At 37.4% G+C, this 14,728-nt stretch overlaps 4 protein-coding genes across 5 annotated transcripts in view; 3 read left to right on the plus strand and 1 right to left on the minus strand.

The window, feature by feature from the left end:
* Positions 1 to 14,728, minus strand: part of LOC145330604 (hrp65 protein-like) — a 118,245-nt gene that overhangs the window by 46,700 nt on the left and 56,817 nt on the right. The gene's annotated exons all lie outside the window — the stretch shown is intronic.
* Positions 6,253 to 7,766, plus strand: LOC145330800 (uncharacterized). Its single transcript, XM_080175466.1, has 5 exons — positions 6,253 to 6,291; positions 6,361 to 6,472; positions 6,892 to 6,963; positions 7,023 to 7,101; positions 7,748 to 7,766. Exons 1-5 carry the CDS (start codon positions 6,253 to 6,255, stop codon positions 7,764 to 7,766), a joined length of 321 nt encoding a protein of 106 aa, XP_080031592.1.
* LOC145330801 (glutamate [NMDA] receptor subunit 1-like) lies at positions 7,926 to 9,332 on the plus strand. Its single transcript, XM_080175467.1, has 8 exons — positions 7,926 to 7,985; positions 8,096 to 8,194; positions 8,347 to 8,437; positions 8,497 to 8,605; positions 8,681 to 8,741; positions 8,851 to 8,949; positions 9,062 to 9,162; positions 9,271 to 9,332. The coding sequence occupies exons 3-8, from the start codon at positions 8,378 to 8,380 to the stop codon at positions 9,330 to 9,332; spliced, it is 492 nt and encodes a 163-aa protein (XP_080031593.1). The 5' UTR covers positions 7,926 to 7,985; positions 8,096 to 8,194; positions 8,347 to 8,377.
* LOC145329200 (uncharacterized) lies at positions 9,475 to 14,592 on the plus strand. Its single transcript, XM_080173245.1, has 10 exons — positions 9,475 to 9,568; positions 9,889 to 9,977; positions 10,105 to 10,198; positions 10,361 to 10,420; positions 10,772 to 10,833; positions 10,920 to 10,957; positions 11,053 to 11,125; positions 14,017 to 14,039; positions 14,111 to 14,226; positions 14,434 to 14,592. Exons 1-10 carry the CDS (start codon positions 9,566 to 9,568, stop codon positions 14,563 to 14,565), a joined length of 690 nt encoding a protein of 229 aa, XP_080029371.1. The 5' UTR covers positions 9,475 to 9,565; the 3' UTR covers positions 14,566 to 14,592.

Below are 14,728 nucleotides of genomic sequence, written 5' to 3' on the forward strand. Positions count from 1 at the left end.
TATAGGGACGCCTACAGCCATGAGGATCTCGAGTTGTTAGTGGACGAATTAAATCGTGGCATTCGTAACGCTAATGTGAAACGTGAAATGATGAGTCATGAGATCACCAGTGTACCTGAGTACACACGGAGAGCCATGTTCACCGTCACAATGATTACCAAGCAGCTGAAGGAGGGTGTGTGCCTAGTGGACGCTACCGACGGGCTCACAGGATCAGCCAGCATCCAGTTGCCCTAATATGACGAGTCGGAGCCAATGGAGATTGGCGCCTTGGCTCCGGGTCTCCACCAGATGGGGAAGGTCGCTCCAGATGACAAGGTTCCAGGCCGCTGTTTCCGCTGCCAAGGGAAAGGCCACCGAGCTCGAGACTGCCCGACGCCTATGGAAGTCAGCCTAGAAGAGAGACGCACCCAGCCACGCCGTGACCGTTCTGCCAAGTGCGAGCGTTGCCACTATGCCGGCCACACGGCGGCCGAGTGCAGAGCTGACTGGGACCAGGTAGCCGGCCGCAGGCGCACCGCCGACAAGGGTGCTCCCCCAGGAAAGCCCAGCAGAGTGGCACATATGGAAGGGAGCGCGCCCCCAGCACCACCGCAGCAAGCAGCCGCCCCTAACGCAGCGGGCCGAGCCGACGGGATGCCGCAGTTTGGGACCGTCCCAGCTAGGATCAACGTACTGGGCGGTGCGGCTGAACCCAACCGGGTTGGCCTGGGCTTCAGTCTCAACCACCTGGGGCCGGAGTTTGTGCAGCCCAACAACATCGCCGAGCCAGAAGTCCTGAGGCCCCAGCCTTTTAGCCTCAACATGATGGAGCCTGCTCGACCGAGCCTACCCAGCAAGAGTGGAGGGGCGCTACCCAGCGTCACTGAGGCGGTGTACGGGGAGGCCCTGGCGGCCGCTGAACGAGAGAGGCAGGAGGCGCTAGCCAGCGCATCAGAGTCGATGTATGGGGCGCCACCCGGCGCCGCCACCTGCGATGACTGGGGGGTGCTATCCAGCGCCTCCAACCTGGTGCCTGGGGCGACAACCGTCGCCGCCACCGAGATACCTGGATCCTGGAACGAGCCAGCCCCCAACCTGGTGCCTGGGGCGACAACCGTCGCCGCCACCGAGAGACCTGGATCCTGGAACGAGCCAGCAGTCCCAGAGGAAGGGGTGACACCCGTCACCCTCAGCCAGCCAGCGCCACCAGCCTGCAGGGAGAGCCCAACTACACGCCATCCAGCGCCCCCTGCCAGCCGAAGGAACCCAGCTGCCCAGCACTTCCAGTCGAGCCAGGATAAGTTAAATTTAACAAATGTGTTGTATCCAAGCCATTGTAAAACCCCAGCCTTGCCTGTGCCCCCTGCACCAGAGGCTGGGGAGATTGAAATTTGGGGATATAAGGACTTGCCTGTGCCACATGCACCTGAGTTCCTAGGGCAGGGGAGGGACGTGAGTCAGGGCGAGCCTGTGCCACACGCACTTCAGCCCCATGCCACTGGGCATGCCATGGACAAGGGAAGGGACCCCTTGGGGCTAGGGGAGCCGACACCCAGGCAAGCGCCAGTCGCCTGCCAGTCTGTCATTGGGGAGGGTATCGGGGTGCCCCGGTCACACCAAGATAACGCTCAATGGAAACTTGTATCTAGCCAGGAGCAGCCCAGCCGTGTCCAGCCCCGAGAAGCAGCCGTGACCCGAGCCGAAGATCCCCAGCCGCGTGCGCGAGGCAGATGGCTGTCTGGTAGCTTCTCACACTGGTGGATGGTCCTGTGGGGACTACTGCTGGCAGCCGTGTGGCCTACAACCAGCTACGTCCTGGTGGGATGGGACTGTGCCAACCCCACCCACGTCACAGCCTACAATAAAGAAAAGATGTGTAACACGGAACCGCTACACCAGGAGGTGCCCCTGGGCCATGAAGTACACGTCCTGCAGCAAGTCAAGATTAGGGAAACAACAGGATACAGTTGCCAGCTCACTGTGTCCCAGTGGACATTCAGGTGTGGGGTATGGGGTCACCTCAAGGTGACCTCAGTCCCCACCCTCATGAGGCCAACCAAGATAGATCCAGAAACGTGCCAAGACCTGGCCAGGAACCGAGTCTACACGCTGCCAGGCAAGACCCAGCCACTGACGTTCCAGCTGAACCATCCCCTGTTCTTCACCCTCGATATGGTGGGCGCCCTCGTCAACAGCCCTGAGGGGGTGGGTTGTGAAGGGGAGGACGTCCACTACCGCAATGAATTAGTGCTCCAGGAGCGACGGCTGCTGGTCAAGGAAGAGACCTACGTAGTAGAGGATGGACGGGTGGAGTCCCAATCTGACCACCTGGCCTTAGAATGTCCCCATTCTGAGCTGTCTTGCATCACTGGGGAAGCAACCTACGTGTGGGACCACCTGGGAAGAGATTGCCCCTTGAGGCTGATCCGCAGCCTCCAGCCTAGCCTAGTGATGGATGCGTTCCTGGTTGACCATCAAGCCCAGTTTTTCATCAACATGACCAACCCCACCTCAATAGTGAACTGCGACTTTGAGGCCCATGCCACCAACCACCCAGCATTGTTCGTGGCAGCTGACCCAGCCGCGGCAGCGCTGCCCAGAGTATTGGCCAGGGATGTTGATGTCCCCTTGCAGGCCCAGATACATGCAGGTTATATTGGATTTACTCTGGAGACACGCATGAAAAGCACAGCAGCAGAAGAAGTAGCGGCCAATTGCTGGAAGCTCCAGCAACTAGACCCGGCCCACCCGGTGCGTGTCCAGGGGAGCACATTCTCGGTGCTGAGGGGAGATGTCCTGCTCCAGCTGACCTGCCAACGCAACAAATATGTTGTCCGTGAACACAAGGAATGTTGGGACAAAGTACCAGTGGAGCCCACAGGATTTGTAGACGCCGTGACACGAGTGTTTAGCGGCCACGCCACCAAGATTCCCTGCTCCTCCACATACCCCCTGACTGTGCACGCGGAGGAAGGCTGGATAGAGTTAACCCCCGCTCCTAAGAAGAGGCCACCCCCGCTGGATACGCCCAAGCAGCTGCTGACAGAACCCTTGGATGACTTCAGTTCAGGGGGCTTGTATTCGCAGGCTGAGTTGAACGACTGGCAGCAACTGCTGGCGTTCCCAGCGTATAAAAGCGCCATGCTGACCGGCCTGTCCTATGGCTCATGCGTTCAGCAAGGTAGCTGTTTGGCCACAGGGGACCATGGGATAGTGTCCTACAACATCGACCGACTGGCGGAGGAAGGAGAGGCCGCCCTGGATGTCTGGGCTGGATTCAGGCAAGCTATTCACGAGTGGGGAGATGGCGCAGCCATACTGTGCTTGCTGTTGTTAATCCTCAAACTGCTGGGGGACCTGACCATCATTTCCCTGGCAGCAGCACAAGGAGGTGTACGGGCAGCCATGAATGCGATGTCACAAGTGTTCCTGTACCATCCAACTTTGTACAGGAAGGCCTTGGCCAGAGCCCGGCTCACCCATGCCAAGTCCCGGGACTTTTCAGTAGACTGGGATGCCATTCCCATCGGCCGGGAAGCCGCCGAGGAAATGGTGTCCATGCAATCAGCCGATAGCGGGCATGACCGCCCAGGCAGGCCAGGACCGCCCTCTGGACGACCCCGCGGCCCCTCGGGAGGTCAGGCTGCCGCCCAGACGGTCAACTTGGCAGCCAGTGCCCCAGCCGCTGCCAACAACAACCAGAATGCCCCGCTGTTGACCGTCCCAGCAACAACTGTGCCACCCGCCAACCTGACACCTGCCGGCGCTGAACTACGTGTCCAACCAAAGCCAGCCTCTGCCTTCTATCCCACGTTGGGAGGCCATCAGCCCTGAGAAACACTCACCACTAGGATTCCATTGAATCATTATCATTTGTATATATATCTTAGCCCTAAGGAGCGGACCGAAGGCCTCAACCACTGTCGGAAGTCTGGTAGGGAAACCCTCTCCCAGCCTTCCGAGGGGAGAGTTGTGGTATTCGGCAACCGTGAGCCATGCCTGTGGCACCCCTGACCGGGGTTCGGGGAAGGGCCACAGGCCCTCCCCCGAGTCCTGGGGAAGGGGTCTGCCGACCCCCTCCCTATGCCTTAAATTAATGATTGAATCTGACAAGCTTTATTATGGTTAAGCTGCATTGTTAATTCCCCCCACCCTTTCCAGGGATGGGGGATCATTATTGCCCAAACTGACTATTGTATATGTATTATAATGCTTTTATGTTATGATTATTTATTCCTATCTGTGTAATTATTGTTTGTTGTATATAGCTTTAGTACTCTTTAGACCTTCAATAAAGTGACAACTGAAATAGATGTTGATTATTATCTAGTGAATGCTAGAGAAGCGTAGCTTCTCTATAGTAAGGTGTCCACGTCTGTTCACACTGCCGTAATCTAATTGAACTCCGGTGTCTGCCATTTATCCTCGGCGGATACCACACTTATACAAAATACCCAACAGAAAACTAGCACTTTGATTGCAAGATCCTTGTTTTGAAGTTCTAACTGTGGGTGGTAATGAATTTCGTCTGTTAGCGGGGTCATGTAATTATTCCTACTCTAGCTAATAGTGTCATGTGCCGAACAAAGAAGCTGATTATACAATTTTTACTGTCTGTAGTTTCAATGTCGCTACTTCAAACTTATCGTATCTAAGTCTGGTTGGATTGTACAGATACCATAAAATCAACAGAAAAAAATACTTATTTTTACTTTTCTGTCATTTTTAAAGTTTGATTCTGTTAAATTGGCTATTCTTGAAGGGATTTATGCATTGAAATATACTGAAACATAATATTGGGCAGAAATTCATGTATTTCAAAGAAAGCAAATTTTGAAAATAAGAAATTCGACCTCTATCACTTCAGAGGACAGCTGCCAACCTCCAGTTGACAGGATATAGTTAAATACTTGTTAGCCATAATAATTAGCCCCAAAAGTAAAACAAAAAGTTTTTTAATATGGCAAAAAAATGATAATCTATTCATATCCCTTGCTCCTTGCTCACACCTCCCTCTTCGATTTCCCTATCGTCTGCCTTTAAAAGAGAGGTGGGGGAGTGGGGAGTAAAAAAGAGTATGGGGGGGCCCCCATACTCTTTTTTTGAGGGAGGCCGTGTATTCTCATTTTAAGCTATTTTAAAACTCAACTCTGATATCTTATCAATAGTTGGCCAGGAGCAAAGCCTCTCTAGGAAGCGAGAGTCTGTCGGACTAACACACATATAATATATTTCTGAATGTATGGTAGTTGTTAATAAAATTTGAAATCAATAAACATTTTACATATGTAGCATATAATTGAAATCCCTTCCTTCACTGACGGACTCTCTTAATCAATGCTTCTTAATGTAAAAATTAAAAAAATGATAATTATTTTTAAATTATGTTCTATTTTCAATTTAGCATATTTTTTTTGTATTGGAGGAAAGTATCCCCCCTCCTGGAAAATATAACAGCGCCTGTAACAATAGACCAGTTGTGATCTTACTGAACATATGCCCATTTAAAGTACGGGATACCTAAAAAAAAGAATAAGGCATTTATATTCGATTTTTGATAAGATGTTAATTTTTACATATTTTTAGATGGGTAGAATCTTTAAATATATTATCTTCCCTAACTGAGTATCTAATTAATATTTACTGATTCTCTGCTTACAACCAAAAAGATGATTATGATATTATTAATGGGATGTGCTTTTGTGTTTGAAATTTACTTAAATACTAGAGAACTACATATTGTGTGTTTTTATTAACTTTTTGTCTGGTGATCTATGCAGAACCTAGTAATAGTGTCTAACTTTTTATCTTTGTTACGTAACAAAAATCCATCTCTTTTTTAGGGGTTTCCTTTCCCACCTCCCCTCTCATCCTTCGATTATTGTTACGTCACAAAGATAAAAAGTTAGACACTAATACTAGGTTCCTTTATGCATGACATTTGCAGTCTATTTATTATTCTTGCTATATTGTCAAATTCAGTAAAATATGTTGATTTTTTAAAATTAAATGTCATTTAGCTCTAAATATGCAGATAAAAATTGAAAAACATTTCATACGAAACCTTTTTGTCTGAAAATAAAATGTAGGGTGTTTTTAAGGTAATTATTGAAAAGTTATTTTTCTAATACTAAATGATTGTTGGATTGAATGGAACTAATAGATATTTTTGTTTTTCAATGAATTTAGTAGAAGTATATTTCTTTTTATCTTAAATCACCCTAAAATCAAAAATATAACTATACAATATATTTTGGTTTAATTTTAGTCATGTCTTCAATGAATATGAAAGGAAACCTCTTTGTGCTGGTATTTAATATTGTTAATCAATTTTCTTTTTACAAATTTATATTATATCTATTACCCTTAATAACCTAGATAAGAATCTGGATTTTCTACTTTGGTTTATCTAAAGCTTCAACAGAAAAGTCATTTGAGCCACTGAATCACTTGGTCAATATTTGTGCAAGAACTGATGATGTCTTTATTGGTAAGCTTTTTTTCTTTAATTTGTAAATAAGTACAATATTAGATACTAGCGGCTACGCCCCTAGAGGCCTCTAGTGGCACTTTAAATGTTTTTGTTTGTTAAATTTAATTTTTTATGTACGATACCACCTTATTTGACGTTGAAGTCTCCCCTAAGAGGGGGATTTTTTTGTTTTTTGGGGGGTTAGGGGTGTCCCACCCCTCAAGAAAATATCTTAAAACCACCACAGGACCAGTAGGTATATTCCCTGAAGAGTAGAGCCCATTCGGTTCAGTGGTTACCGAGATCTTAAGCTTCAGACGGACAGACAGACGGACAGACGGACAGACGGACAGACAGACATCGTTCTACTTTGTATTATAGATAAAAAAGTAATTTCTTAAATAGGTTAGCAAAGTATTTTTGATTATTACTTCTAGTTGGAAATTTGCCACAAGATTCAAGTACAGACAATCCTGGTTATGTTTACAGTTGGAATCATATTAAAACAGGTTTGGCAAATAGTAATAACAAAATATAATTTTTGGAGAGAAAAATTTCTTTTTTCTAGGAAGGAGAATTGAGCTTAGCCAAGATAGAACTAGATCTTTGACAATTTTGATAAGACCAGAACCAGATCACATTCAAAGGTATGTTTTTTTATGCAAAAGGAACACTTTCATTTGGGTATGATAATTAAAATAATGATAATGTTAATAAATTTTAATATTTTTTCCAGTCAACTAGAATCACTGGAAAAACAAGTATTAAGAACAAAATTATTGGTTGGTGTTGGAATTTTGAATGATCAAAATACATTTATATTTGTACTGGATGAAATTATACAAAAAGATCAGGCAATCATTATTATAATCAATTATAAAAGAAACAATAGTGAGATTTAAATTAAAATAGGAAATTAGGCATGATGGTGTTACCTGTGATATTCATGAGATTTACATGAGTTCACTTCTAGGTTTATATTTCTTTAAATTGTAATACCTAGTGGTTTTGAATGTCTGCTTTAAAACCACTTAATATGCACTAAATTATAACTGGTTTTTAGCCATACTAAAAAATCATGTAGTTTATCAAACTATATTTCATTTTACTACCTGCAGAAAGCTGTCTCAAATACTTTGGAATAAATAGCTTTTCAATATGGCTCCAAATCTAGTTTATTGAAAAATGGTTCTAATCCTTATTGAATAATAACCATTTTTTTGGGTACAAAAATAGTCTTTAAGCTCACCCCCTTACATCCTAAAAAATAAATGATTGATGATTTTACAACAGATTTTTCAACATCCAGTAATACAAGGAAACATCTCAGCAAGAAAATTATTTGAGAAAAATATAATAAAGCATTTAATTGTAACTTTTATAAATATTTTGATTTGGGATTTTTAAGCAAGCCCCTATATTCATACGATAAGAAAAAAATAAGAGATGTCACTTTTTCTTTGATAGATCACCCAAGAATTTTAGTTTACATCAGTGTAAGTAAAAATTATGGAAAACTTTATTTTGACAGGTAACTTTTTTTTTTAATTCTGAAAAATAATTTTAACGATTAGTTATCAAATAGGTTTTATTTGAACAATCTTGTTTCAGCATTAAATAAAAAAAGGCTTTGCTACTTAGTTTAACTTGGATTCCATGGTCTACTAAACATGAACTGGATACTGTAGAAAAGGGAATCAGAAAAAGAGTGAAGAATCTACTCCTAGGAGCAACCTTAAGGTCATTAACACTTTCTTTTTAAAGAAGATACTTAATTGTTAAAGCTTTATAAACATATCAGATAAAGTCAATAATAGATAGGTAGAAATACATTCATAACTAAAGAAAAAAAATATTAAAATTTTAGATTTGTTGTAATAGTACATATTTAGAATAAGTTATTTACCATGGATACCCCATGCAATGCACAAAGATGACATTGAGAATGGAACCACTTGGGGGTATGAAATCTCCATGATTCAGGTTTTACAATAATCAACTCTATTCCTGTTAAGTTTTTTTATGTTATTTATATGTTGAAGACTGTGGCTAAGAAATATGGATTCACAACCAAATGGCATATGCCTGCTGATATGGAATGGGGAAATATTAAAACCAAAAATGACACTGAATATTGGTCAGGATTGATAGGTAAGTTTTTAAAACACATTATAAATGAATTCACCATTACATCTTAGAAACATGAACGAGATATTAATTTTGTAGGAGAAGCAGCTTATGATAATACTGACATATCAATATCAGCAATAACTATCCAGCAAACTAGGTTAGAAATACATTACACAAAATGTAGAAATAATTTTACAAAAGCAATCTGGTGTCCATTGTTTACATATATAACTATAAGACTTCTTATTATTTTTAAATACTTTTAGGTCTATGGTGGTTTCCCCTTCAAGTGGCTATGGATCAGAATACTGCCAATTATTTGCTCCAGGACCTAAAATACTTCCACCTATCTATTCACTTGTTAGGTAAGAAATATATGAAAGCATAACATTAATTACCATTCAGCAACCTAAACAAATATTTTGACTGTGTTCTGCATAATATTTACTGTACCAAAATAATAATCTTTTTATTTAGACCTTTTAATGTCACTTCTTGGGGATTTATTCTTGGATTTATGATTTCATTTCCACTGGTGGCTTACCTTGTTCTTAGAAAATTTTCTAAATTCTCACTAGGTAAGTATAAAAATACTAATATTCAATAATCCTGATCAATTAAATGATTCAACATTAATTTTCATGCTAATAATAAAATTGAAATACTTTAACAATTATATTTTTCAGAATATACTTACCTTTATTCAGTGGCATCATTTCTCAGGATTGAAATACTTTTTAGCTATTAAATCATAATAACAAAGATTTTTTTTTAATTGCTGAATTTTCATTTGCTATTTTAAACATTACAGTATAGATAGCTCAGCTTTTAAAAAACTTTACATAGTACTTTCTTAAAATAAAACCAAATAATTTCAATTATAACAGAGAATCCTTTATATCAGAATTCTATGATCTCAAGGGTTTCAAGTTAAAGGGGCAGAAATACAGAGGAGTTTTTATCCTTCTTGGAGTTTGGCTCATGGTTAAAATTTCATATATTAATATTTTTTCTAAACCAGTTAATATATGTTGGATATGAACAGTTTCTCAGCTACACTGAAAAATAATGTATAGTATCATATTTTATCTACGAATATGAAGGGCACATTCATGATATTAAAACCAGTTTTGTTAGCCCCTGCCTTTGGTATCCTGGAGCCAAAAAAACTGGTATTAATCTTTTAATTATTTTTTTATCTGCGGAAAGCTGTTTATATTTCTGTGCAATATATAAATATTGTAAAAAAATTAAATTTATTTATTGAATTGGAATAAATTCTATGAGAAGACATTATTATTCAGGGAGCAAACTTCATAACAATGTTCTACACCTGCAACCTCATGGCTGTGCTAACTAAACCAGAATACAGCAAACCTTTACAAAGTCTTAGGTGAAAAAATTAATAAATTATAGATATTCTTAATTATGAGAAATATGAGAATATAAAAAAAAAATAATATTTAAATAGTCCTGAATTAAAGTAATAATATACAACATACATTTTAAATTTCTCTCAGATCAGTGCTTGATAGTGATATTCCAATCAAGATGTATGGTATAGGGGCTGGTATTGAGAATGAATGGAGGACTTCTACAGATCCAGATATAAAAGTATGTCAATTTTTGGATCATGATTTTGATTGTTATCATGAAAAATGTATTTGTGTTTTCAATAATTTTAGATTATTGAAATTTTCTTATGTAAAGTGTTTTTGTATTAATAGTTGTAGTATTTATTTAAGAAAGGTTGATAAAAATCTTATCTTATTACAGGAATTTAATGCAGAAAGAATTATCCTTCCTTTTTCTGAAGGTTATGAAGAACTGGAAGAGGTAACATACTTTGATAATTTCTCAGATCAGAGATATAGGGCAAGAAATTAATTCTATATGTTTAAACCAGTCAATATAAAATTATATCTGTATATTTTTTTGTCAAATGAATTCAATTCAATTTGCAGCCTACAACATGTGTTTGCCACTTTAGACCTCAAAATGTCAGTTAAGTGGTCGTACTGTAATATCATCAAAATCATAAAATTCACGTAATGTTTAGTAGTCATAACTGTTTACCAAAATTACAATTTTTCTGAATGCTCTTAAGGTTGAATAAGGCTTTCATAATAAATGAAAAAATGCTATGTTCTTTAAACAAAATTCTATGGAAAATAATAAATTTAAAAGGTTGCAGATGGAAAGACAGCATTTATGGATTGGCATACTTCTATTGGTTTGGTTGATCTAAGGTAAAACACATTAACTCATATTTTATTAAAAGTTTAATATGATATGGTATTGATATGATTTGATATGATATTTCAATTTTGTTTAGATATCCTAAAGAAGCAAATTTGATAACAGCAATTACAGGTCAAAAATGTCACAACTCAAACTAAAGTGAAATTAAAATAATTTTTAAACTATAGAATATAATTTTTATTATTTTTAATTATATTCTATATTAGGAACAAAACTGAGCCCCAAGTATCATACAGCTTGGATGTTTAGAAAAAGATTTCCAGCTAAAAAAGAATTCAGGTAATATATTTATCACATTTAATGTGAGAATGTTGCTATTATAATATTCAAAATAAATGCTGTAATAAGCTTTAAAATATTTAAACACTAGTCTCTCATTGGACACAAAATGACGTCCAATAAGAAAAAGGAATAAAAATATTGGAAAGAAAATTATTTTATTTCAAAATTAATTCTTGGCATTTTGGAATAAAAAATATATGGGAAAGAAAATTATTTATTTAAAATTTATTTCTGGTCTTGAAATAATATTCATTATTTTATTTTAATTCGAGTGTCAACCAATAAGAAATAGGCATGCTGTTTTAAAAGTTTGGAATAAAAATTATTATTTTTTGTCAATTCCTTTTTTCAGAGTATAAAATGAGAATAAATTTTCCAACATCATTATTGATTTCTAATTTAACATTTCATACAGTGGGTAATATTTATTTCAACATTTTTTGTCATTCAAAATCAAGTGTCACAAAAATAATAATATTTAACATAAAAAAGAAATTTTTTATGTTAAATATTTTGTTTTCTTTATTTGTTGAAGATTTAAGCCCAAGCTTTTTCTGAGGGGGGAGACCCCCCTCAACCCCCCCTCTCCTGAGGGGGGAAACCCCCCTCAATAGAGTTTAACTTAAAGTCAAGAAAATAAAACATTATGATAACCCGTTTTACCCCATCCCTTATCCTCTACCCCACTTTTGCTTTCATTACAAAATTCTTCCATCCTAACTTAACAACGCTATTCAATAATGTAGCTCACCAAATTTACACATAAGGTGACGTTAACATGGGAAATACATATAATTAATTATGAAAATAATATATCCAAGTGCGTCTGTCGATAAAAAGAGAAAGACGCAATAAATCATTTAGCTCTTTATTTTTAATTTTTTAAGTTTAAAAATATTGTACTCGGCTATTCCTTGGCCGATTTAGGCTTTTAATCATATCCTGGCCGAGACAAATTTAGACCGTTGACTAATCAAAAATCGGTTCAGTTAGAGGGATACCCAACGTCTCAATTTATTGCTACCAAAAGTCTTATAACTACGTTGCAATTATATAAAAACCCGTAAATTGAGTTTAATCAAAGGAGTATACTACACATTTAAATCACGCCCCCATCCCATGATACAGCGTGGCATTAATTTGTCATCGACCCCCCCCTCAACCCCCCCCCCCCTGACGCTCTCTTCTTTAAATCTTTCATTATTTCTGTAATTTATTCTAACTATCTTATAAATTTCAAAACATGAGATAAAAAGGAAATAATTTGCTGTACATTATTAAAAAATTTTAAAATTGTAAGAAAAATTCCAACATGATTTTTAATTTTAAATACAAGAATATTTTTTCCTATATGATATGTTAAATTTAAATACAGGAATAATTTTGTACTGTGGAATTGAAGAAATAAATGCTGTACATTAGAGTGGCTTGATTTTCAATGATTTTCTAATTTTAAATGTGCTACATACACTTTCTGTCTGAACATCATATAAGAGACCAAAAAATGAAAAGAAAATATATTGAATAATGGGGAGGCTCGCTGATGCATGTAAACTTTTAGAAAGACACTTGTGGGGAGAATTTTTTTTTTTTTTTTTTGGGGGGGGGGCAATTATTTTTCTTTCAAAGTATAGCTTTATGCACCTTCCCAATTTTGTCTTGAAGAGTAGAATAAGAATAAAAAATCTGTTTTTAAAACTATTGATCCTAGCAAGAAAAATCCATAAATAAATTTAAAAACCAAGAGATTTTACATTTAATTTAAGATTTTTCATGCTTGGATGAATATTTTTTAAACCAATTTGATATTCTTATATTAATCAACAAGACAAATTCAAAAAGATGCATAAAGCAATACTTTGAAAGAAAAAAAGTTGCACCTCCAGAATTAACTTCTAAAATTTTTAATGCATGGAAACACCTTCCCCCCATTTCCCCTCAAGGACAAAATCAATTTTTTATATTTAGGTTTCTTATATGACGTTTAAACTGTAGATGTTGATTACAAATTCAATGTCCAAAATTGATCCACTCTACTGTACATTGTTATAATTTAATATTTGATGTGGGTATAAACATTAGACATAGATGGTCAATCTGACCCCATTTTTTTCTTAAAAAGAAACCTTTGTTCACTTTTTGTTGTATATAAAATACAGCCCTATAGGCAACATCATTTGCAACTAAATTTTGCAATGATATAATTTTTAGAAAGATAACTTTATTATAAGAAATTAAATTATTTATAACTAACTTATTATATGTTGTGTCATACGCTTCACATTATATGATGGAAGAAATATTTTCTTCAAATATTTCACCCAATGAAAGCTTTAACCTAAGATATTCAACAATTTATAGCTGATACATAATGTAAACAAAATTCCCTTGTGCTGTCTCTAGGTTATCTCTATTGTGTAAATGAACGTACAAAAGAGGAGGAGAGAGAGAAGGAAATAGACAGAAAAGTGAGGGAGGGGGGAGGGGGAAGAAATATAGAGAAATATAGACAGAGATATTTATTGTTCACCCTTAGATGATGTAAATTTTTTGATAGACTTTTTTGAATTTAAGAAAAAGATAGAGAATGAGACAAAACCAAGTATCATATTTTATTAATATTGCTTATACAAGAAAGGTCATTCAAAATTATTTCACCAATATTAAGGTCAAGTGACAAAAATTTAAATTTCCACCTATTTCGCCCCCAGAGGGGGCAATAGTAGAAGGAAAATTCAAATTTTGATCACATGACCAAAATTGTTGAAATAATTTTAATATCCTTTCTAGCATTCACAATATTACGAAAATATGATAAATAACTATTATAAAATTCAATTTATAAACAAACATTTTTTTTTTTTAGTATTTAAAATCATTTATTTCAGCTCTGTGGTTGATCATTTAGTTGGTAAGATTTTTAATTTAATTTTATATTAAGTATTTTCTATAATGAAAATGATAACACACATTCTCTTGAAGAAGCAGGACTTGTTTCAAAGATGTATGAGAATGCTCTAGCACAGCTTAGACATGAAATGGATGATGAACACAAAGCAAAAGTAGAAAGGCGAAGATACAAACGGCCAGATTATCAGGTTAGTCATTTCATTGGTGCTATTGTTTATAAAATCTAACTTTATACAAAGAGTCTAATGTTATTGATCTATTTAAATGATTGCTTCAAAAGAAAACAAAAACTGAGTAATGTCTAGAAACAAAAAGGAGGTTGATATTTTAATGAAAATTCATCTCAACATTATGATAATTAACTATAATCTGCAACTTAATAATTAATAATTTAGGCTTTAACATTAGAAGAACTATCACCAGCCTTTATTGTAGATGGTTTTCTTTTAGCACTGTGCTTAGTAATTCTAGCATGGGAGATTATCAAAAATAATTTTAATAACAGAAACTATACTGTATCAAGCTAATAAATTTAATAAAAGTTGAAAATAAATCTATTGAAATCTATTCTTTTCTTTCATTTATTACTTATAAATGAAATCCGAACAAATTTTGAGATGCTATAGACTTCAACCACCCCCCCCCCCTAAAAAAAAGTTTAACCATGCATGCTAAATTATCATATCAAAT

The sequence above is a fragment of the Acartia tonsa genome, chromosome 10 (genome assembly GCF_053477335.1).
Source record: "Acartia tonsa isolate MP-2025a chromosome 10, ASM5347733v1, whole genome shotgun sequence".
Lineage (NCBI taxonomy): Eukaryota > Metazoa > Arthropoda > Copepoda > Calanoida > Acartiidae > Acartia > Acartia tonsa.